Genomic DNA, 24,463 nt, shown 5'->3' on the forward strand with positions numbered 1-24,463 from the left:
ACTGCGCACCTGCCGGCGAGCTCTCCAGACGTCCCGGTCTCAGACTTTTGAATAACGGAGATCTGTCTCTCTCTCCCTGTGAGCTCCTGTCCCTGCACCCCAGTGTGCCCCACAGAGTACCGGTGACTCGTGTGGTCAGTGGACGGCCCCCTCTCCGAGCAGGGGCAGGAGACGACTTCTTAGAGCCCCTTCCTGCTTTCCTCCCGGGCCCTCCTCTGGAGCGTCTGACCCCAGACCTGTTTCAGAGTCTCCGATCTCTGCTCCGCGGCAGCGGGTAGTGACATGATGGGATCTCATTTGGGGGCTAAATACAGCCATTGTGCGAGAGCCAGCCCTGGCCACTGCCCGGCACCATTTCCTGAGCTCCGGAGGCTGGGGGAGCCCGGAAGGGCCTGGCGGGAGCTGGCGGAGGAGAGGGGGGAAGGCGACCATGCGGGCAGCCTGCGTTTCAGAAAGTGGAAGGAGGAATGTCTCCGGGAGGGGTTGAGGCCGCCTTGCTACACCTCATCCCTTTGAAGGACAGAATGGACATTATTGACATTGTGGCGTGGAGGGGGCGGAGTTGAGAGACCAGGACAAATGGAGAGAAATGGAATGAAGATATGAGGCAGAAGGAGCCCCATCGGGTACATTTGCACAGAGGGCGGAGGCCGGGAATGAGTGACGCAGGCGCTGGGCAAAGGTGGGTCTCCCCGAAGAGGCCGGACTCCAGCTGGTCGGAGCCCGAGGAAGAAGGGTGGGCGTTCAGGACCAGAGCCTCTGTCTCCCACGGACCCTCTGCAGCAGGTAGCATCCCCAGGGACAGAGGGGAAGAAATGCTTCCCACCAAAGCCGGCGCCACGCATGCCACGGGGACGGGCGTAGCAGACAGAAGCTGGGGCTGGTGACTCAGGCCTTTGGCCTCTTTTGTGAGGTCTCCGCCCCCTTTCCAGCCCCCCCTGCTCCTCTGTTCCCAGGGAGCACCCCGGGTCCTCCTCTTGCCTCCACCCCAGCCTCTCACAATACTTTGTGTGCATTTCCCCCTCCCTGCCCCCCCACCAGCTCTGGAGACCCTTAGAGGGCAGGCTGAGGCGCTGGCCCTGGGACCGTGCCGTGCTGGCCATGGGTCTGCCCGTCCCATTTCTAGCCGGCACATCAGGTGCACCAGGCCGTGTTCGCAGACGCAGAGAGCGGACCTGTCCTGGCGGCTGGCTGCGGGCCCCACGCCCACCCCCCCCCCCGTGGCTCCCCGGTGTGAGGAGCGTGGCCCAGCTTTCCAGGCCTCTCCCTTCCCCTTCTGTCCACAGAGCCGTTGGTGGGGCCGCAGGTGCACCTGCCTTGGCCCAAGCACTCACCCCCTTCCTTCCGCGCTATGGCCGGGACAGCACAAGGGCCTCTCTCTGGTGCTGGGTGGAGCAAGGGGTGTGGACAGGTTGTAGGGACAGTAGGAAGATTGCCTTGAAGGAGCCACCTTCCGACAGTGGGACTTCTGGTGTGGGTGGTGAGGAGTAAGGTGACAGGCAGAGGCTGGGCGCCCTCGAGGAGAGCCTGCGGGTCAGGGGAGGGCTCTGGCTCCCCGCCAGCTGGTCCTCCGGGGCCCTCCCAGCAGCTCCACTGGGAGACTCCTGCTAGCAGAAGACCCCATAGGGACAGGGCCTAGGACACAGCAGCACAGGGGCCAGCAGGAAAGGAGAGGTCCCGCCCGCCCCCCACCTCGGGGTCCTTGGTCCTTCGTTGAGGAGTGGGGCGTCTCAGTGTCAACTTTAAGAGCTCCTGAGGGTTTTTAACTCTGAGACTCACTGAGGCTGGCCCCAGGGCCGCCGGGCGCGGGGGTATTGGGTGGCGAGAATAGTGCTCACGTCAGGGACAGAAGAAACTTCCAGGTGGCGGCCAGTGGTGTCCAGCACTCTGCTTCTGGAGAGAGGACTTCCGGCTCTGCTCCTTCCACATGAGCAGCCTTGGAGGGGCCAAGCCGTCCTCCCCGCCCCTCTGTCTGCCTAGACTCCCCCCTTGAAGCCAACCACTCGCCCCTCTGGACCCCTCAGGCCACTCACTCCCTTCGGTTTCCTCTTGCTGAGTTTTCTTTTCTTTTAATTAAAGATTTTATTTATTTATTTGGTAGACGGGATGGGGGGATGCAGGCTCCCGGCTGAGCGGGGAGCCCGATGTGGGGCTCGATCCCAGGACTCTGGGATCATGACCTGAGCCGAAGACAGACGCTTAACCCATGGAGCCCCCCTGGCACCTTCCTGAGTTTTCTGAGGGGCTATGAGCTCACTCCTTCCACACCCCACAGCCTTCTGTCGCACCTCACTAGCCACTCTGGCCACTCAGTCATCTGTGATTTGGGCTTCTGTCTCTGCACACACACACGTGTGCACACACGTATGCATGTACGCACACACTCCTGCACACACACGCATACATGCATGTGCACAGGGGCTGTGAATTCCTTGAGGACAGGAACGGTATCTGTCTCTTTGCTCGGCTGGGTTTTCTGCTCACACCCTGGAGAGAGCCCCGGGCTGGGAGTCAGCGAAGCTGCTTACCCCTCTGGGCTCTGGGCCGGCCACGCCCCAGCTCCGCGCCTCAGGAAGGGAAGGGTTGGCTGTGATACCCCCCAACCCCCCCATCCCAGGATTCCAGGATTCTAGAACTCCTCTCGCCCCTTTGTCTTCTTGACTCAGACTGGCCCGTGGGTGCCTCCCATGAACGGAGACGTCCCAGAGGTGTTCCTCGCAGGCGGAGACCTGGTGTCCCAAGGCCACACTCGCCGCTGCCTCTCTGCAGTCGAGTCCGGAGAGCAGCTGGAGGAAGACGAGGAGGAAGACGAGGAGGAGGAGGAGGAGGAGGGAAAAACACAGAAGCGAGATGGCTTCCACGCTGTACCCCTCCGGAGGTCAGGGGCCTTCCGTGCCCATGGCCACAACCACAGCCCGTTCAAAAGACACAGCTGGGGGCCAGGCAGGGAGCACGAGGACCCACTGAGCAGGTAACGCCCGTGGGCCCCTGCCCCTCCTTTCCTCAAGTCCCAGACCCTGGAGAAAGGGGTGAGGCAGAGATGCCGGGGGCTGAGGGTACCTGGGCCCTGGCCCTTCCTGGAGAGTCTGAACCCGGCCTGTCTCTGGCTTTTGGGGGAGATGACCCTGCTTTTCAAAGTGCGGCCCCCCTCGCTCCTCTCCGGCTGGTCTGGGGGCAGGTGGGGGAGGCCGTGGAGGGGAAGGGACAGGCCATATCGCCTCCACCTCCCACTCTGGGTTTCACTGACCCATAGAGCTGGAAGGGACCCAGGCATCATGGGGCCCGAACTTGTCCCTGTGCAGCTGAGGGAAGTGAGCCCAGAGAGCTTCGGAGACTCCTTGGGCAGCATCCCCGGGCTGGGGCATTGCTGGTTCTGGGCTGACCCAGACGCAGGACGTCGTAGGCTTGTCCGTACAGCAGCGCAGGGCGAGGAGAGGGCTGTGTGCATCTTCCTGCCGAAGACGGGGGCCGGCTCTCCTCCCCTTCTGGAAAACCCCCGACCACTTCCCCAAAGACAGGGGAAGTCAGAGAGGAGGTCTGGGGGTCAACGTGGAGAGCTCAGTGTGACGGGTCTCTGAGAGGAAGGGCACTGACCGCTCTGGCCGTGGTCCCCGGGGGCAGGCTCGCTCAGCTCAGGTGAGTAGACCAAGCTCCTGGGCCCAGCGGGCTGAGCTGTGGGAAGGAGAGGGCCCACGGGCTCATGAAACCTTCCAGAGAGCAGCCCGTCGGAGGCAGAGATGCCCTGGGGATCGCCATGGGGGGCTAGCTGTATCGCAGGGCCTTTCAGGGGTCACCTTTCGCCGTCAGGCACTGATTCTGCCCCTTGGGCTTTGAAGGGGCAAAGCTGGGCATCAGAATCCGGGCAAGGAATGAGACTGCAGCTTGCCGTGGGGTCTGGCGAGCGCCGGTGTCCCTTCCGAGGACAGTACTGCCCCGTGGCCAGCAGGGGCCACCCTTGCCCGCAGCTTCGCAAAAAGCACAGCCCCAGAAGCCCAGTTTGGGTCTGGGCGGCATTTGTGCCATCAGGAAGGGCCCGGTGGGGCGGTGCCCCTCCCTGGTGCCCGTCACTAGCCACTAGGCACTGAGGGCAGTGGTGACAATGTGTGTTTCAGGCACGAACTGCAGGCACCGGGATGCACAGGCGCCAGGGAGGCCGCCTTGCTGCAGAGCCGAGAGGAGCTGGACAACTTTCTGGGGCCGCAGAGCCAAGGCAGTCAGCCCGCCCACGCGGTATGGACAAGCGTCCCCACGGAGGCCAGCGCCTTCTCCCCGACTCCTGCCCCCTTGTCTGTCGAGCCACCGCTCTGTGCCCCTCTGTCCTGCCAGCTGCCGGGTCTGTCTGTGCCTGGACCTTGTCCCGACTCCGACTCACTGAGGCTGTGTCTGCTGTGTGTGTAGCCCTCTGTCCGCCTCCCCGGGTCCGCGCGCCCTGTCCCCCACTCCTGGTGTCCTGCCCCTGCCTCTCTCTCTACGACTCGCTGTCCCCACCTCTCTGAGTCTGAGCTCTGCGCTGATGTGGACCTCTCTGCTCCTCTCATGAAAAGTCTCCTGTTCCCCTAATTGTGATAACCACTTCTTCCTGTGGGCTCCACATTTCTCAGCTTGGAGCCCAACTTAGACTATGTGGGAAGAAACCAGGCGTCTCATGCCCTGAAAGGCAGTGATCTCTAACAAGAGAATCATAGACTGGTGCATGAGAAGGGGCACAGAGTCTGCGCTGCCTTCGGGCTTAAGGGAACGCATCTGGCGGATCTCAAGCCAGGACCTAGGGACCCCTGGGGATACACAGGCCTTTAGGGGCACCCCTGCGTCAGCTAAACTCAATCCCTCCAGCTCCCCCTCTAGCTGGCCAGGAGCCCCAACACCAGCCTCCTAGGGCCGGCCTGTGGCTTGGCGGAGAGGGTAAGGGAGACGGGCCGCTGTAGACCGTGGCTGGACCCTGCTCCTCCCGCCGCCTCCCCACGGCCGCCTCCGGCGCGGTGCTGCAGGAGGAGCAGGGTGGGGAGGCAGACCAGCTTCCAGATCCTTCACGTACCTGCTAGAGGACCTAGAGCTCTCTCCAAAACTCAGGATAATAAAAACTGTCTTTTAAAGTTATGATTATTTTGAGGACGCCTGGGTGGCGCAGTGGGTTTAGCCTCTGCCTTCAGCTCAGGTCATGATCCCAGGGTTCTGGGATCGAGCCCCGCATCGGGCTCTCTGCTCAGCGGGGAGCCTGCTTCTCCCTCTCTCTCCCCACTGTCTGCCCTACTCGTGCCTCTCAGTCTCTCTGTCAAATAAAGAAATAAAATCTTTTAAAAATTAAATTAGGGGCGCCTGGGTGGCTCAGTGTGTTAAGCCGCTGCCTTCAGCTCAGGTCATGATCTCAGGGTCCTGGGATCGAGTCCCGCATCAGGCTCTCTGCTCAGCGGGGAGCCTGCTTTCTCCCCCCTCTCTCTGCCTGCCTCTCTGTCTGCTTGTGATCTCTGTCTGTCAAATAAATAAATAAAAAAATCTTAAAAAAAAAAATAAAAAATAAAAATAAAAATTAAATTAAATTAAATTAAAATAGGGCGCCTGGGTGGCTCAGTGGGTTAAGCCGCTGCCTTCGGCTCGGGTCATGATCTCAGGGTCCTGGGATCGAGCCCCGCATCGGGCTCTCTGCTCAGCGGGGAGCCTGCTTCCTCCTCTCTCTCTGCCTGCCTCTCTGCCTGCTTGTGATCTCTGTCAGATAAATAAATAAATTTTTTTTTCTTCTTTAAAAAAATAAAATAATAAAATAAAGTTATGATTATTTTGAAAAGAAAAACAAAAAAGGAAGGAAGTTCAAGTGCCCAGTGCAGAGGCTGAGCCCGAGGACACGCAGACCCCCTCCCCTGCTCTCCCTCAGCCCCGCCTGCTCCCTACCTTCCTGCCCTGCTCCTACTCCTCCCCCCTCCCCTCTCCTCTCCTCCTAATCTTCAAGCCCTCCCCCTGTGCTTCTCCCTGTCTACATGTTGGTGTTTTTGTTTCTTCCTCCAGAGCCAGTGCGTACAAACACCACTGAGGTCGAGGGGCCAAAAGCTCCGAGGCGCACGAGGGTGACCCTAGGCCTGCAGAGGGGGTGCCTGGGGCCCCCAGGAGGTACTCTGTGTGGCCAGTGCAGAGCTGACCCTCTAAGACTCAGCGCTGGGGCTGCTGGCCGGCTCAGTCAGGAGAGCCCGTGACGCTTAATCTCCGGGTCCTGAGTTCCAGCCCCACATTGGGCCTAGAGATAACATTTAAAAAAAAAAAAGAAAAAAAAAAGATTCAGATGTCTTTTTTTTTTTTCTTCCTCTTAACCAGACGCCACACCCAACGTGGGGCTGGAACTCAGGACCCGGAGATCAGGAGTTGCAGGCTCCACCCCAACTGCGCCCACCAAGCTTCTCCTAGTTCAGACTCCTTAAGTGGGGCCTGCGCTCTTCCCTTTGCCAGAGTGACTAGGACCCCCTGCTGTATTTCCCTCTCTGTCTCTCTCTCTCTTTTTTCCTAAGATTTTATTTTTATTTATTTATTTATTTTAAAAAGATTTTATTTATTTATTTGACAGACAGAGATCACAGGTAGGCAGAGGCAGACAGAGAGAGAGGAGGAAGCAGGCTCCCCGCTGAGCAGAGAGCCCAATGCGGGGCTCGATCAATCCCAGGACCCCGGGATCATGACCTGAGCCGAAGGCAGAGGCTTTAACCCACTGAGCCACCCTTGATGCCTCTAAGATTTTATTTTTAAGTAATCTCTACCCCCAACATGGGGCTCAAACCCAGAGCCCTGAGATTAAGAGTCCCTTGCTGCACCTGCTGAGCCAGCCAGGCGACCCTCCCTTTCATCTTTAAGTCCATGTTTGAAATCGAATGCCCAGTAAATCAGCGCCCACCGCTAGCCCTTGAACACCACCAGTGCCCGGGGTCTTGGTCTGGCCCTTGTCCCCTCTGCTGCTCCCTCCCTGCTCCACCAGAGATCATCACTTCCTTGAATGTCCTTTACAACCCATCCACATTTCTTTATAGTTGAACACAAATATATATGCATTACCTAATAATATATTAATTTTAATTTTAAAATTATTTTAAAACAATGATGTTACGTGGTACAAAATGGTCTATAGTCTGCATTTTCAGTCCACACTCTATCTAATTTTTATCAATGTGTTGTTGACGGTTCCGGTTTATTCGTTCCCATTCCACTCTGCCCTCGAACGTGTAGACAGTGTCGGCTCTGCTGTTCGAGCAGCGTCACCGTGAACCTGCTGTTGTCAGTCTTCTGGCCACATTTGTAAGCGTTTCCCGAGGGCAGACACCTCGGTGGGGGAGCCGAGGGGTGACAGCGCGCCTCAAACTTACAAGATCGCGGCAGACTGTTTCCTCCCCCTCCAAAGTGTGGGAGAGGCACTCTTGATCCTCGTCTTTCCCGGCATTCTGAGGCCTGAGACTTCGTAATGCTGCTGGTCTAGTGATCATAACCCCCACCGAGGCGCCGACCCCGACGGTACGTGCGGCTGAGCATCCTCTCCTGGGCACACAGGTCCTCTGTGTTTCCTCTTCCTGTCTCTGCCCATGTCTCGCCTTTGTTGTTATACACATTGCAATGATCTTTTCACCACATGGAGAAAAATGGTTTGTCTTTTCCTTCTCCTGTGGTGACTTTACATAAACAGAATTTCCTAATTTCTAATTTTATTTTTAAATATTTTCCTTTTAAGGAATCTCTACACCCCACGTGGGGTTTGAACTCACAACTCCCACATCAGGAGTCACGTGCTCCGCCAACTGGGACAGCCAAGCACCCCTGAATTTCTTTCTTTTTTCTTTTTTAAGATTTATTTATTTATTTATTTGACAGACAGAGATCACAAGTAGGCAGAGAGGCAGGCAGAGAGAGAGGAGGAAGCAGGCTCCCTGCTGAGCAGAGAGCCCGATGCGGGGCTCGATCCCAGGACCCTGAGATCATGACCTGAGCTGAAGGCAGAGGCTTAACCCACTGAGCCATCCAGGCACCCCGCGCCCCTGAATTTCTTAATTTTTAAAAAGTAAACATTTATCAAAGTATAACGTATATACAGAACATGCATTAAAACATGTTTGAGATTTTAGTTGGAATTGCAATGAATCTGGACAATAATTTAGGGAAAGTTGACATCTGTACAATGTTGCTTCTTCCTTTCTATGAAGATAGTACACCTCTCTAATATTATTTTTTCCCCATACAGACCTTGTAGATATAGATGTATTCCTAGGTATATATATATTTTTAAGATTTTATTCTTAGGTATATTATACTTTTGTTGTTTTAAATTTTAGTCATTCTGGTGGATGTCTTAGAGGTATCTCATTATGGTTTTAATTTTCATGTCCCTGTTGAAACAGTTTGTTGGGCATTTTTCTTTCTTTCTTTCTTTTTTTTTTTTTTTTTGAGAGAGAGAGAGAGACCATGGTAGGGGAGAGGTAAGGGCTAGGGAGAGAGAGAGAATCCCAAGCAGACTACAGGCTTACAGGCTGGGCACTGGATCTGATGTGGGCATTATCCCTGAGAAAACAACGTGAGCTGAAATCAAATGTTTAGCAGAATAAGCCATCCAGGCACCCCACTTATTCATATTCTTATTGGCCATGTACATTTCATCCTTTGTGAAACATCTGTCCAAGCCTTTATCCACTTTTTTTTAAAGATTCTATTTTATGGGGCTCCTGGGTGACTCAGCCATTAAGCGTCTGCCTTTGGCTTGGGTCCTGATCTGGGAGTCCTGGGACCAGGCCCCACCTCAGGCTCCCTGCTCAGCGGGAAGCCGGCTTCTCCCTCTCCCTCTCACCCAGCTTGTGTTCCCTCTCTCACTGTCTCTGTCGCTGTCAAATAAATAAATAAAATCTTTTTTAAAAATTCTACTTTTGGGGGCACCTAGATGGCTCAGTTTTTGGACTTCTGCCTTTGGCTCATGTTATAGTCTCAGGGTCCTGGGATTGAGACCCGAATCAGGCTCTCTGCTCGGTAGGGAGCCTACTTCCTCCTCTCTGCCTGCCTCTCTGCCTATTTGTGATCTCTCTGTCAAATAAATAAATAAAATCTCAAAAAAAAAGATTTTATTTATTTGAGAGAGAGACACAGAGCATGAGCATAAGCAGGGGGAGGAAGCAGAGGGAGAGGGAAAAGCAGACTCCCCGCTGAGCAAGGCACCGTGTGCTGGGTTGATCCCAGGACCTGGAAATCATGACCTGAGCTGAAGGCAGATGCTTCACCAACTGAGCCACCCAGGCACCCCTTTTTATAACAATTTATCTGTGATTTTTTTTTTTCTTCTCTAAGTAGATAATTATGTTATCTGTAAATGAGCTTCGTTTCTTTTGTTCCAAAATTTATTCCTTTCCTTTCTTTTTCTTGCCCTCTGTGCTGGCCAGAATCCTACTGTAGTGCTGAGTAGGAATGTGATAACAGTAGTCTTGTCTTTTTTTTTTTTTTTTTAAATGAAAAAAGCACTGTGCAGTGTATTTTGGTGTTTCTATTCACGAGAATGGTTTCCTTGTTTCTGATTTTAGAGGGACCACATGTTATTGAAATTGATTTTTGGCTGTAAGTGTTTAAAGAACACTTTTTATCAGGTTAAGGAAGATTTCTTCTATTCCTAACTGCCAAGGCTTTGGTTTAACAACAAATATTGAATTTTATTCTCTGCTTTTCTGCTTTTGCAGAGATAGTTATGTTCCTCCTTGAATATGTTACTTAGGGAAATTATATGTAAAGATTTTTCTCATGTTAAGCCACCCTTGTATTCTTAGGATGAATTATTTGTTTCAGGGGTACAAGTCTGTGATTGACCAGTCTTACACAATTCATGGCACTCACCATAGCACATGCCCTCCCCAAAGTCCATCACCCAGCCACCCCACCTCTCCCACCTCCCTCCTCTCCAGAAACCTTCAGTTTGTTTCCTGAGATTAGTAGTATCTAATGGTTTGTTTCCATCTCTGGCTTTGTTTTGTTTCATTTTTTCCTCCCTTTCCCTCTGATCCTCTGTCTTTTCTGTCAAATTCCTCATATCAGTGAGATCATATGATAATTGTCTTTCTCTGACTTATTTCGCTTAGCATAATACCATCTAGTTCCATTCACATCATTGCAAATGGCAAGATTTCATTTTTGATGGTTGCATAGTATTCCATTGTATACATATACCACATCTTTATCCATTCATCTGTCAATGGACATCTATGGCCTGGTGCATTTTGTTTTATTTATAGAAATTAATTAACTACCAATTCCATTTCTCTAATAGGACCATTCAGACTTTCTATTTCTTCTAGACTTAATTTTATTGTTATATATAGATATACATATGCATTTTTATAAGGGATTTTGTTTGCATTTTCAAAATTGCTATCATCAGGACGCCTGGGTGACTTGGTTGGTTAAGTGTCTGCCTTCAGCTCAGGTCATGATCCCAGAGTCCCAGGATCAAGTCCTACATCACCCAACGGGGAGTCTCTGACCCTGCCCTTCTCGTGCATGTCTTCCCTCTCTCTCACTCTTTCTCTCTCAAATAAATAAATAAAACCTTTTCTATTTTTAGAGAAAATTTTATACCACCATCACTCAGCAATTATTAATTTTGAATCAAAAGCACTTAGTTTGATAAAAGTATAAATAAAACCTTTTTTAAAATTGCTATCATCAAGTTGTGGGCAGTTTTCTCCTGCTTTCCTTTTTTTTTTTTTTTTTAAGATTTTATTTATTTATTTGACAGAGAGAGAGAGAGATTACAAGTAGGCAGAGAGGCAGGCAGAGGTGGGTGGAAGCAGGCTCCCTGCTGAGCAGAGAGCCCGATGCAGGCCTGACCCCAGGACCCTGAGATCATAACCTGAGCCAAAGGGAGGGGCTTAACCCACTGAGCCCCTCAGGCGCCCCTTCTCCTGCCTTTCCAATCACTGGGTCTGTCCCACATTCTTCCTCAGTTTGTCCCTTCCCTCCGTCTGCCCGAAAGTTGTCTACAATTTTTGGCTTTATTGATCCTGTTTTGTGTTTACTGCTCTGTTGATTGTTGCCTTTTTAATTTTTTTTTTTTTTTTAAGTAATCTTTCTGCCCAACGTGAGGCTCAAACTCACCTCCCTGAGATCGTGATTCACATCCTTGGCCAAATGCGTCACCCAGGTGCTCAGCTTTCCGCTTTTATCCGTACTATATCCTTCCTTCTGTTTTCGTTGAGCTTCTTCTGTTCTTTTTCTAACCTTTTGAAGTTGACCTAGTTCATTAATTTTCAGCTTTTAAAATTTTTTGATATAAACATTTTAAGGCTATAAACTCCGTCCGAAAAACTACTTTGGCCAATTCTCACAAGTTTTGCTCTGTGGTTCTATAGTATTTTCATTATTGTTGTTATAAAATATCTTTTTAAAGAGATTTTATGGTTTATTTTTATTTAATTTTTAAATATTTTATCTCATTTACTATTGTTATAAAATATCTTTATTTTTAAGATTTTATTTTTAAGTACTCTGTACACCCAACGTGGGGCTCTGAGATCATGACCTGAGCCGGAGGCAGATGCTTCACTGACTGAGTCCCCCAGGCACTCCTAGTTTTACGTATTTTAAACTTTATATGAATGTAATCATACAGTACATACCTTTTTTGTGTCTTGACTCTTTCCCTTACTGTTGTGCTTGTGAGATTCACCCTGATTGTGAGGCGAGCTGTAGTGTGTTTCCTTTTCTCTGTTGACAAGTACTTTGATGTGATACACCCCGGGTTCCTCATCCTGTCCATTGGAAAAGGATTTCTGGCTTGTTTCCTGTGGTCTCTATGATACAGGTGATTTGAAATATGTTGAAATTTGCCTTATGACCCGATTCATGACCAGTTTTTATAATGCTTCATGTAGGCTTGAGAAAAACATTTCCTAAGGGTTGGGTGTGTGGTTCATGAATGTTCCTGCTGCCTTTTGTCTTACCCCCAGGCTGTCTCAGTCATGTCCTTTCCTTTTTATTACCTGCCTGGCCTCTATAGCTTGAGTCTGTCGTGTCTGGAAACACTTTGGGGCACATTTTTTTTCTTTTTATTTATTTGGCAGACAGATCACAAGTAGACAGAGAGGCAGGCAGAGAGAGAGGAGGAAGCAGGCTCCCCGCTGAGTGGAGAGCCCGATGCGGGGCTCCATCCCAGGACCCTGAGATCATGACCCGAGCCGAAGGCAGAGGCTTTAACCCACTGAGCCCCCCAGGCGCCCCTGGGGTACAGTTTTTCTAAGTGATTCTCTGTGCTGGGCTTGAGCTGCAGCAGAGGGCTGAAGGCTAAGTGGCAGGAATGACTTGCAGGGATTCCCGGTGGAATGTTGCCATGTTGCAGACGTGGGAAGTGCAGAGAGGGCGTGGAGGTAGCCTTCTGCGGGAAAGTGGGAGCAGGAGTGGGATGAAGCCTGACTTCCTGTGAGCGTTCTCCATGTGATTCTAGGGTCAGAATTGCTGTCATCCGTCTGCCGGCGCTTTGGACCACTCGGCCCCTGGCGTGCTCTCCAAGTCTGTATCCATGAGTGGCATCAGTAGCCTCTTGGGGTGCTCCGATCCGGCTGGTGAGTGGGGGTGGGGAGCGAGGCCGCTCTGGCCCCTTCCCTCTTCGTCTCGCCACCACCCCTCAGGTGTGGCTGGGCGTTCCTGGGTTCCGTTTAACCACACACCCTTGGCAACACCAAAATGCCTCTGTTCCGGTGAGAGATGGGAATTCAGCACTTTGGCATTCTAAGACTATCCTTCCAATAAAGGAGGACATGAGACAGATTGCCGCTCCCCAGCTCCCCCTGTCCCCAGAGAGGGAGGACACTTAGCTGTGATGGACCTTGTCCTCAGGAGGAGACCCTGTGAGCTGGGAGCTGGGGTGAAAGCTCTGTTCTCCCCGTTCCCAGAAGCAGGACTGAGACGTCCGCCTCCGCCCCTGCTGGCTCCCTGGCCCCTCCGCTCTGGTCCACTCAGACCCCACCTCCCTCCCTCCTCCTGGGCACCAGCCCCCAGGACCCGCAGGAGCACCTGCAGCTTGGGAACCTGACCTGGGTGGAGGGGGCGGGGGAGGCAGCCCCGGTGTCTTTGTCTGGCTTTAGCCTGACACCTCTGGTCTCCTTCTGTGTTGGCAGGGACCTTATGCCAGTCCTCCACCGCTGCCCTCAGCCAAAGGTGAGTTTGGGAGACCTGCAGCCCTTCAAAGGCCTTGCTGGAAGAGGGGTGATGGGCCTGGACCGCGGATGTTGTAACTCCAAGGGTCTCTGCTTCCTGAAACGTTGCTCCTCTTAACATTTTTTTTTTAAGATTTTATTTATTTATTTGACAGAGAGCACAAGTAGGCAGAGAGGCAGGTAGAGAGAGAGGAGGGGAAGCAGGCTCCCCGCTGAGCAGAGAGCCCGATGCGGGGCTCGATCCCAGGACCCTGGGATCATGACCTGAGCCGAAGGCAGAGGCTTTAACCCACTGAGCCACCCAGGTGTCCCTCCCCTTAACATTAAAAAAAAAAAAGATATTTATTTAGACCAGGTGCATGTGAGTGGTGGGGAGGGGCAAAGGGTGAGGGAGAACCTCAAGCAGACTGTGTGCTGAGTGGGGAGCCCGATGGCGGCCTTGATCTTGTAACCCCGAGATCATGACCTGAGCCAGAATCAAGGGTGGGACATAACCTCTGAGCCACCCAGGCACCCCTCCCCTTAACATTTCTGTTCAAAACCCTCCAAATGCCCCTTTCTCCGAGCCGCCCAAGAATTTGACCTCTTCTCATTCTTCAGCCAAGGAAGGGTTAGAAATTTCCGGCAACTCCACTGGATAGTAAGGCAATTAGGGAAAGAAAAGTTGTACCCAGACCCCAGTTGGTCAGAGGAATAAGACAGCAGGACTCGTTTGCTGTTGTCACTGACAGAGTGCTGAGTGGGCAGATGGGCTGTTGGACCATCCCACGGAGAGACGGTGCTCAAGGACCCCACGGACAGCTTTGGAGGCTCAGATCATGGACCAATGGGGAGTGGCTGGGGAGGGCAGGGGCTGCAGGCCTAGCTTGGGAATTGCGGTGGAGTCTGGGAAATTTTTGTGGCCATGAAAATCAGCGCATCGAATCAGCACCTGTCTCTTTGGTTCCTGCCACCCAAGCCGGCCAGAGTGGCTTGGCCCCCCAGACAGTGCTGTGGAGCCCGCTGGCTGTGGCCCTTTAAGATGCGGAGCTCTGATCCTTGTCTTGAAGACCTCTGGCTGACACATCCTCCTGGCTCTGGGTTTGGGATTAGCTCATGGGATGGGGCTGATGAAATCCCAGGAAATCCAGTCCTTATTGGCTTCAGGCCCAGAGGCCCTTTCCAGACACACAGAGGGTCGCACAGAGGCGCTTGTGTTTTGAGGGGAGCATGGAGCAGGCGGCTCTGGAGAGCTCTAGGCCAGTGTATCTGTCCGTGGGGAGCCGAGCAAGAGGAGACTGAGTTAGGTAGGAGGGCGGGGGAGGAGCCTGGAGTCCTCCTCACAGATAGAGGGGCCTGGCCACATCTGTCTGCATCTGGGAAGTGGGGGTGGGCTGTGGGGGGTCTGTCTCCAGGCCCTCTAGGCTGCCCTCAGACCTCTAGGCCAAGGTTCCTGCGCTGGCGCCCGTCTGTCAGTCCGGGAGCAGCTGGCTGCTTTCCCAGCTCCGTTTCTCTCTCTTCACCTTTCCTTCACCCCTGCCCCCCCGTAGCTGTAGCCAACTGGAACGGGGCTCTGGAAGCTGGACAGGCTCCCCTCTGCAGCGCACCCTCAGCTTCCTCCTGGGCATGACCGGAAAGGCCAAGGTAGGAGACGCTGGGGAAGCAGGAGGCCTGGTCCTCCTCACCCCCCATCCGCTCCCCTCCCCAGCTTCCCGGGAGACAGACCTCAGGGCAGGGGTTCGCGCACTAGCTGTCCCAGACTCCCTCGCTGTACCCAGGGCATCCGTCAGCTTTCCCGGGATCCCCAGGCCTCCGCACGCCAGCTTTAGCCAGCTTTAGCCGCGGACAGCTGGAAGAGGGGAAGGGCACAAGCTTCAGAGGCTGAAGGGCGCCCAGCTCCCTCCCTCGAGGCCTCCCGTAGCTACCCCAGGTGGACAGCGGAGATCTGAGCCGTTGGATACAATCATGATCGTAATTACAGCAAGCCTTTTTACTTCTTTGGAGAGTATTAGGGTTTGCAAAGTGCTTTTACACTTATAATTGTATGGTTGGATGCGGCGGCGGAAGGAGTTGAAACGAGAGACTACTGGGCGGAGGGGCAGCCTGGGGAGTGTGCGGTTCCGGGAGCACACGCACACCCGCGCACGCCCGCGTGGTTCTGCCCTTGGGAGGTGCAAGTGTTCTGCCCTCCTGCTTCTTAGTGTTCTGCCCTCCTGCTTCTTAGCACCGGGCCCTGCGAAGCCCTGGGCTCTGTGAACTGTGGGACCGGGAGCTCTCCTGCTCCTTGAATGCATTTCCACTTCATTTATGGGCAGAATGAGCCACCCCCTTTTCCTCTCCAGCGGTCTGTCCCGACGCCCGCCCCCCCCTGCCCCGCGCCAAGTATGCAAGTACTTTCCAACCTGGGGCTGCTTCTGAGCATTGAGAGAAGCCCCAGCAGAAACACCCTCCTGTGCAGCTCCAAGAGCCATGGGACTCTGACCCAGGAAAGTCGCTGGGCTCCCTGCCCACCTCCCGTCCCTTTCCCCAGTCCAGGCTCGCCCCTCCGCCAGACCCAGGAATGTGTGTGCGCCTCTCAGGGCCTCCCCCTCCGCTGTCCCTCCCACTCTGGGCTTGGGACTGCAGTGAAGCAGGTAAACATGGGGGTGGGGCTGGAGAGAAGGCCGGCAGGGAGAGAGGAAGTGGCTATTCCTTCCTATTTGACTAGAGTCATCATGTGGACAAAACACTTCTCCAGAGGTCATCTCATTTCGTTCTTATAACAAAGATAAGAATTTTAATCTCCTTTTTGCAGAGGAAAGAACTTCAGGGTCCCACAGTTATTAAGGGGCAGAGCTGTGTTGGGGACCCTGGGCTTTGACTCGGCAGGCCTCTGTCAGTGAACCTCCGCTCACCAGCTCCTCCCCTGTCTCCCCTTCCGCCATCTTGGGGTGGATGGCCCCTGGAGTCAGTCAGGCCTCAGTCTTTCTGTCCTGGAATAGACAAGGTCCAGAGCCACGGAAAGAACACACACACTCGTGGGCACCGTGGCTCTCAGGCCTGGGCGTCCCTGGGACTCTGACTGTCCATCTCCTGGCCAACACCAGGACCCTACCTGGCACGGCCTCCCCACCCATGAAATGTATGGACCACATTTGTCAAGTTGAAGGAGCTATTTTATTCTATTTATTTTTAAATAAATAAAAGGGGAGGGATGGGGGGGGGACAGAGGAGAGGGAGGGGGAATCTTGAGCACCCTCCGCCCTGAGCAGGGAGCCCAATGCCAGGCTAGATCCCACCACTGGGAGACTGTGAGCCCAGCAGAAACCAAGAGTCGGAGTCTCCATGGACTACACCACCAGGTGCCCTTTAAGATTTTATTTGCAAGAAATTGGGACGCCTGGGTGGCTCAGTTGGTTAAGCAGCTGCCTTCAGCTCAGGTCATGATCCCAGCGCCCTGGGATCGAGTCCCACATCAGGCTCCTTGCTCAGCAGGGAGCCTGCTTCTCCCTCTGCCTCTGCTTGCCATTCTGTCTGCCTGTGCTTGCTCTCTCCCCCTGTCTCTCTGATAAATAAATAGAATCTTTAAAAAAAAAAAAAAAAAACCAAGAAATCGTTACACCCAGAGTGGGTTTTGAACTCACAACCCTGAGATCAAGAGTCGCAAGCTCTGGGGATGGCCACTTTAAGATTCTGGCCAAAATTAGGGTTGCCTTTCGTTTTAGGGTATCTAAAAAAATAATTTCTGAAAATCTGGGAAGTATCACTGGATAGGAGTGGGGTGGGGTGGCTGGAGGGATTGGGATGCAAGTGGGGTGGTTTTGGAAGCGATTCCAGAGTTACAGAGGATGAATATTAAGTCAGGCAGCTGGCCTGGCTCAGCGAAGGTCTAGGTGTGTCTCAAGGTGGACGGGTTTCCTGTACCCACTCCCAAGCCCCTGCCACTCATTTCCTAATGGGAAAAGGCAGATAAAGGGCGAGGGGCAGGCTGGGAGGCAAAGCCCACTGGAGATGGGGCAGAGGCAGAAAAAGCTGGAACCTTAGGTCTGCTTCTTTCATGGAGACCTTCAGAGTCTGGGGCCTGAGAAGCTCTCAGACCGCGGGATTCCGGTCCTGGCCTCGCAGTCTGCCCACTGGGTCCCCACACGGCAGCATATGGGCTTTTAAGATACCATCCGTAGCCTGTGGCATTCTCCCACTCCAGGCCTGGGAGAAAAGCTGAGGTCCTGACCCACCCCTGGTCTCTGGGCCCCTAGTGGGTGGAGCCAGAGGCCTGGATTCTGGCTTCTGGTTGTCTGGTTTTAAATTTAGTACATTCCTCCGCCCTGCCTGCTGATTGCGGGGAGGGTAAGTCTGGGGTTCCAGGCCAGGATGGCTGGTTGAGGGGAGTTCCTAGGGCCTTCCCATGAGGTCTCCCCCACAGGTGCAAGCCTGGAGGAACCAGCCTCTCTGCTGACCCTGGGAAAGTCCTTTTCTGCTTTCTAATTTCCATCCAGCCTGGGCTGGGTCGTCCCCTCTCCTCGTTTCTGGCCTTTGCTGTGCACAGATCCTAAACGGTGGAATGGGTGAGGAAGACGGTGATGAAGGAGTTGTGAGGCAGGAGGCCGGCCAGAGGAGCAGTGTGGGGGTGGTGCTGGGGGGTGAGGAGCCCAACCGGCTCAGCCCCGGTGAGACATGGAGCCCAAAATAGTGGCAGAGGCTAAAATTGGCGCCTACAGGAGTGCTGAGTTGGGCTGCGAACCGGCTGCAGCCCGGGCAGGGCGGGGCGGGGCGGGGAGCCGCGGGCTCTGCGCTGGGCCTCCCGCCCCTCCTCCCCTCACACCTGCGGGGGGCCAGAACCTGGCCGGATCGCGCGCGCAGGATGCTCTGTCCCAAGGCTCTCCGGAGATGCGGGAGCCTCAGGGACCGAGGTGAACTCTGATGGGGAAGGTTACACTGGGCGGGGGAGGGGGGCTCCCAGCATCGGGAACCCCAGCTAAGGTGGAGGTTGGTTCAGGCTTCCGCCAAGGGTCCCGAAAGAATGCCCCAGGCCACCCCGCCTCTTGCGGGGAGCCGGGCCAGACCCCAACTGCCCCCGGCCGGGGGCGGGCCGGTGTCTAGTCCGCCGGCTTCCGCCTGAGTGACAGCGGAGGGAAGCGGGGTTAGACACGGAAGGACTTTCCCGGCCTCCGGGCACCCACGGAGAAGGGGGCGGGGCCGGCCCGGGGGCGGGGCCGGCCCGGGGGCGGGGCCGGGGCCGGGAGCCGCGCGGGGCCGGGCGGGGCGGGGGGCTGGCGGGAGAGCTCTCGGGCGCGCACCCTCGCCTCCACGCCCGGTAAAGACCAGCCTTTCGCTTCCCCCGGCTTTCCCCGCCCTCCCCCTGCCCTGCCCCCAGCGGCGAGCGGGGCCTGGCGGCGCGGGCAGCGCGGGTGGCGGGGCTCCCTGCAGAGCGCGTGGGGCTCCGGGGCCGAGGTCTGCGCGGACAGGGCGCGCGGGGCCGGCGGGGCGGCGGCGGGCGGGCGGGCGGGCGGCGGGGCGAGCGGCGGCCCCCGCCCCCGGCCCGCGGGCAGGCTCGCGTTTGAGGAACTGCGCGGGGCCGCGCGCGCGAGCCGCCTTCCTGTCCCGGGACCGCCCGCCGCCGCCGCCCCGACCATGTCTCGGATCGAGTCGCTCACTCGCGCGCGCACCGAGCGGAGCCGGGAGCTGGCGAGCAAGGTGGGCTCGGGGCGGCCGGGCCGGGGTGGGGGGGTGGGGGGGCGCCGGGGTCCCCGGGGGGGGGGGCGCACCGATCGCGCCGCGTCGCGCCCCCCACCCCCACCCCCACCCCCGGCCCGGCCGCCCGGGAAGAAAGTTGCTCGGGCAGGGGCCGGGCGGGAGGGGGGAGGCGCGCGCGTGGTCGGGCGGGCGCCCCTCGGCCCCGGAGCCCCGCGTCCCGCGGTCGCCGGCGTGGTCGGCCCCCTTTGTCCCCGCCATCCGGCGCAGGGCCCGGGAGGCCGGGTTTCCCGGTTCCTCCCCGCCTGCCCCGCCGCCGCCCCCCCCCCGCGAGACAAAAGTCAGCCCCCCCCCCCGCAAATGGACTTTCCAGCTGTGATTCACTTCTCCCCGCGGGTGGGCGGGTGGCTGGGGTCGGGACGCGGAGGGACCGCGCACTTCCTCCCCGAGCCGTCACCCTCAGCCGCCGGGAGCACAGGGCTTTGTGTCGCTGGGACCCTTCTCCTCCGCCCTTGCGGCCCTGAGCACACCTGCTTCTGGAACAGGGGGTCTCAGGTCCCCGTCCCTATCTGGCCAGCCCGCTTCCGAGCCCCAGTTCTCCCGGCCCTGAAACCGCGCCCGCGGCACTTTGCCTCCGACCCTCCTCTCCCCTCTCATGTCTTCTCTTGGGACCCATTCACCTACCACCACTTCAGAGCCTGGGCTGCAGTTATCCTTGGCCCGCACTCCTCCCCAAGTGTCCTGTATTCCTTCTGTGTACCCTGGCTCTCTCTCAAAGGCCATGACCTCTGCACACCCCAGACCCCAGGAAGTGAGATGGAGATGAGAAAGTTAGAGCTGGGAGCGCTGGCCGGCGGGCGGGGCCCCTCCCAGCTGCCCGGAGGAGCACACTGTACCCATTATCAGGAGGGCCAGGACCCCGCCAATGGCTGGTTTAATCTCCAGCCTCCCTCTGACCCGGAGTCCTGCCCGGGGTCCCAGTCTGTGCTTGTCACCAGCGCTGTTCTCTGGGAAAGGGGGCAGTACCCTTTGGGAGCCCAGGAAGATGGTGGAACGCCCTCCCCACACCTCCCTCCTAGCTCCTAGCCTGGCTGCCTGTCTTGAGGCTGAGTTAGGAGGGGTTCCATCCTGGAACTTCTCCTTCAGGGGCTGGGATGAGCTTCTGCCAACAGGAAAGCAACCCGGGATTTGAGTAGGGCCTAAGACAGGAAGTGAGCTGGAGCAGGGGGTGGCCGCAGGGCTCCCGTTAGGCTCAGGCTCCACTCCTCTCACCCCTGCCCGGGCCAGGCCCCAGCCCTGAAAGTCTGTTTATTTTTCTGCCGTTGGAGCTGAGACCCTGGAGTAGAGCCAGTGGGGGCAGAGAGGTTTTTTGAAGCCACGGAAATTTGGTTCCACCCTAAAAAGGAAAGCCAAGAGGGAGCCGTGGGGGGCAGACCTGGAGAAGGGCTCTGAGGGTAGACACTGGGGTCTTTTTTCATGGGGAGGAGCTGGGGGGCCAGATACCTGGGTCCTCATGCCTTCGTCTTTTTGGTGATGGGGGGACCAGGACTCCTGAAGCTTGGCTCTTTCTGTCCTGGGGCCGGCCCTGGTTTGGGGAGTGGGGGGTTGGGGGGACCGAGTGGGTGGATCTGAGGGAGAAGCACCGCTGGAGGAGGCTGGAGGAGGGCGGCTGTCGGTTTGGGTTGGTCGGAAGGGGAGGGCCGCCTCCGGAAAGCTGTGGTTACAGAGGGGGGGAGTTGGTGCTTGGCCAACAAACCCTGGATCCCCTCTCCCCCTCCCCCAGCACACCAGCTGTCTCCTTTCTTTTTATACTGTGGTGGGAAGTGGAGGGGAGCCTGTTGGAAATGAGATCGTTTGAGGAAGATGGTCTCCCTTGGTACCTATTTGGAAGGATGGGTTAGACCAAGCCCTGAGCCCACACCCCTGCCCCTTTCCTTGCCTGACACCCTGGAGCCTCCTTAGAGAAGGAGAAATTGGGCGGGAGTGTACCCCCTCCCCCCACCCTCACCAAGGGGACTGTGCGCCCCTCCCCACGCTTCTCTTCTTGTCACCCCTTCCTCTCCGCTCCTCTCTGCTCTGCTCCCCACCTTCCCGGGCCCAAACCCCATAGGCGCCTTTCCCCCTGCTCTTCAGCTCCTCCGCCAAATCCTAACCTTCATATCTCCCAGAACAAAGGGTCCTTTCCTGTAGAGGAGTGCGCAGGGGCCCCCAGGATGGTTCGGGAGGCTGGGGTCCCCGTGGAGTCTCCAGGACCCCAGCACTGGAGCATGCGGGGCAGGTGGGGTGGGAGAGAGGAAGAGGCGCTTTCTTTGTTCTGAGTGAGGAGAGGTGGCTGGCTTTGTGTGCGGGACGGGCTACGGGCTGGGCTGGGAGAGGCTCCGGAGCCAGGGGGAGGGGTGGGTGAGCAGGGAGGGGCTGGCAGTTTTGCCAGAAAGTTTGGCAGGAATTGGGGGTCCCTCGGAGGTTGCAGCTTGTAGGGGCACAGGAAGAGGTACTGGAGGTCATGATGTTCGGGACAGAGCCGAGGGTGGGGCAAGTTCCAGAGTGCCGCAGGTAGGGGGGGTTACTGTGTGGGGAGAAGGCTCCCCCCACCCCCCAGCAGAGGGCTGAGACTGGGACCTGAGCTCAGGCCTGGCTTCCCTGGGACCGACCTTGGATGGGGGAGGGGACAGGTGTGAATGTGTGACTCCCATGCGTGCCTGGGACCTGTGTGTCGGGTGCTGTGTCTGTCTGTCCCCAGACGCTCTGGGTTACTGTTTCAAGCGGTGGTCACCAGATTTAGGGGCTCCTGCTTTCTGGAAGTAGTTCCGTTTTGAGTTCCTGTCTCCGGTGTGAGGGCCGGCCGGAGCCTGAGCGGGCAGACTGGTCAGGGCGCCTGGAGCCCGTGAGAGGAACGGCCGGAGGAGCTGGCCGGACCCTTCTGGTTTGTTTGTGTCTCCGGGGGCGGCGGTGTGGGCGGCCGCTGCCCCCTCCCGAGTCAGCCGCCTGCCCTGTGCCAGGAGGGCAGGGAGGCCTGGCGGCCATTGTTTGCCGGCACAAGTGCCGTCTGTTCGCCTCCCCCCCCTCTGCCTCTCTCTCCTGACCCGACAGGTGTGGCCGGGCAGGGGGCGGGCTGGGGGCCAGGAGGCCTGGGTCTCCGCTCCCTGTAGCCCGGGGCCCCCTCTGGTGCTTGGGCCGTGCTCCTGCCGCGTTGTCTGGGGCTCCTCCTCGCTCATCCAGCCAGTGTTTAGGAAGCGCCTTTGTGCGCTCCGCGGGGCTTTTCCTCTCTTTTCTGGCTTTGGCGCTCGCGCCTCCGTTGGGCCCCCTTCTCCCCGGCCGCTGCCGTCGCCTTGTTCCTGGAAGCCGGTGCAGAGCAGAGCCCGGCTGAGGCTGTCCTGAGCCCGGGGACCCGCTTGTCTCCCCAGTTCCCGGCCCCGAGCTCCTCCCCAGGACTCAGGGCCCTTCTGGGCGCCCCGGCTGGTTGGGGCTGGGCCGCAGGTGACAAATCCCAGTGCAGCCCCAGTGCACCCCAGCAGGAACGCAGAGGCCTCCCCATCTTGGGGAAGGGGCAGAGGGATCACGGGTGACTCTGAGCCCCGTGAGCCGAGGCCGTGGTGTGTTCACCCCTGGCGGAGGAGCGGGCCCCGCAGAGCGCCTGGGCCTTGCTGCGACGGGCGTGGGCCCTCAGGGTGAGCTCTGGTGTCCCTGCTGCCCACCCGGGAGCTCTGGCGTCGCCTTCTTCACGTCTGTCACACGGGAGGCAGAGTGCCGCTGTCCCGGAGCTACAGGGCCCTCGGCCCTTCGCCCGAATTTCTCTGCCCGCCCAGTGTGACCAAGGTCTAGAAGGACAATGGAGGGAAGCCTTTGGGTTGGCCTCTTCTGGCCTCCAGAGGAAACCCCGCAGGGCCTAAGCTCGAAGGAAGCGGAGGAGGAGCGAGATGGGGAGACGGGGTGGGTTTTAATGGCCCAGGGCGAGGGTTAAAACCCAGGGCGAGGGTGCTGCCGGGACCCCGTGTCCCTCGTCCATCTGTCTTCCCACCCATCTGTCCTTCCCTTCAAGCGCCATTGACTGCCTGCCGTATGGGCTGCGGGCCAGGGGCTTGGAGCGACCTCCTCACGGCCTCCAGGGCTGGACGCTGGCCGGGCAGCAAGGGGCTCGGAGTGCGGGGGCTGGCCAGGGGGTCTTGGCCATCATAGCCCGTGTCTCACTGCACAGCTGGGCGTGGAGCTGAAGGGCTGTGTCCGGCGGGTCGGCGGGTAGAGAGGAGACCGGTGGGACCATCTTAATGCCTGGAAGACAGTAGAACAGAACCAAACAGAGCAAGCAAAGCCCACTCACTGCATCTCGGGAGCAGCCCCCCCCCCCCCCCCGCCCCTGGGCCAGCCCTGTGTCCTTCCACCCTCCCAGCCGGGTGCTGGGCAGCCGCACTGCCCAGGACAATAGTGCTAGGCAGTGCCAGGGCCGGGCAGCAGCTGAGCTGGGATGTGCCTGGGGGTCCCTCGGAGAGAGGCTGAGTGTGGGGAGCAGGGGAGGCTGGGCCCAGAGCACCAGGGTCCTCTGGGGCCATCGATGCCAGGGAGGGAAGGGCCTGGGGTACTGCGTGCTCTGGCCCCTGTCCCCTCCCTCCTCCTCCCGCCTCTTTCCCAGGTGAGTCTCCAGGAGGCCCAAGGGCAGAGGCCGGAGGGCGGAGGGCGTGGGAATGGGGACCTGGGGCAGCCAGGGCCGATCCCCAGCACCCCCTTCTGGGGGTCAGCCCGACCCAGATGTGTTCTCCTGCATGTGGACTGGGTGCGCTGCTTTCCGTGCAGACGCACTGACTGCTCCGTCATTTGTGTCCTAGAGAAGCCTGGAGGTGCTAGACAGGAGAGACCGTGGGACCTGGTCATTGAGGTCCCATGTCATTCAGAGGAGGATTTGATCTTCCAAGGAGCTATAATTTGGAGCAAGACAGATGGAAGTTAGGCCAGAGGGAGAATTTTCTAGTCTGATAGGTGCTGGAGTGGGACGGAGGCCTCCAGGGTTGGGGGCTGGTGCTGGAAGGCCGGGCTTCCCTAACCCGTCTTGGGGGAGGGGAAGGGGGAGAGAGGGGCCGCCTGGGCTGTAGTGAAGCCACTGGGGGAGGAGGTGAGAAGGGGAAGGCTGAGGGGAGCGGAGGCGACTAGGAAGGAAATAGGAAGAGGAGGAGGAGGGGAGAACTAGGTGATGCAAGTGAGGAGAGACATGCAGACCCCCAGGCTCTGCCTCTCAGCAGATGGAGCCAGGGGAGAGGGGACCCCGGCCCGGAGACCTCAGGGCACTGTGGCCCAGTGCCCTCCGGGCCCCTACCCTGTTGACTCAGCTCCTGCACACTTCCCCTTTCTGCCCGGAGCGCAGAGAGCCCTGCAGAGAGCCTTCCTCGCCCGCCCCGGTGTTTCCCTGCCAGCCTCTCCGCTGCTCTGGGGTGGGAGCCAAGTTGGGCACAAGCCTAGGGCTCTCGCAGGGCCCCAGCCAGTGTCCCCCAGCCTGGGGCACCTGCTCTCAGGTCAGCCACCTGGACCCCACTCCGTTCCTGGGAAGCTCAAAAGTCTCCGGAGCGGGGAGTGTTCTTGACAGCACAGTGCTGTTCACTGCCCTGGGGGGTGGGGACATCAGGGGTCTGAGGTGACCGAGGAAGGTCCCGGAATAATAGGTGGGAAGAAAGGCATCC

General features: G+C 57.4%; 1 protein-coding gene across 20 annotated transcripts in view; it reads left to right on the forward strand.

Annotated features, from left to right (window-relative positions):
- The first annotated feature begins 633 nt into the window (after nucleotides 1–633).
- Nucleotides 634–24,463, forward strand: part of ARHGEF2 (Rho/Rac guanine nucleotide exchange factor 2) — a 39,246-nt gene continuing 15,416 nt past the window's right edge. For 9 of the 20 annotated variants that reach the window (XR_009347240.1, XM_059144929.1, XM_059144931.1 and 6 more), the window contains exons 1-6: nucleotides 634–786; nucleotides 2,667–2,971; nucleotides 4,113–4,230; nucleotides 12,437–12,554; nucleotides 13,110–13,149; nucleotides 14,678–14,771. Coding sequence is in view for 16 of the 20 variants with exons in the window: in XM_059144929.1 (XP_059000912.1) it covers nucleotides 2,688–2,971; nucleotides 4,113–4,230; nucleotides 12,437–12,554; nucleotides 13,110–13,149; nucleotides 14,678–14,771 (654 nt within the window). In the remaining 4 variants the exon portion in view is untranslated. Of the gene's footprint in view, nucleotides 787–2,666; nucleotides 2,972–3,503; nucleotides 3,637–4,112; nucleotides 4,231–7,203; nucleotides 7,486–12,436; nucleotides 12,555–13,109; nucleotides 13,150–14,288; nucleotides 14,435–14,677; nucleotides 14,772–17,993; nucleotides 18,017–18,339; nucleotides 18,421–18,614; nucleotides 18,801–21,309; nucleotides 22,728–23,200; nucleotides 23,425–24,463 lie in introns of those variants that run through there. The other 11 variants (XM_059144939.1, XM_059144947.1, XM_059144948.1 and 8 more) reach the window with 9 other exon arrangements.

This window comes from Mustela lutreola, chromosome 14, assembly GCF_030435805.1.
Source record: "Mustela lutreola isolate mMusLut2 chromosome 14, mMusLut2.pri, whole genome shotgun sequence".
Classification (NCBI taxonomy): Eukaryota; Metazoa; Chordata; class Mammalia; order Carnivora; family Mustelidae; genus Mustela; species Mustela lutreola.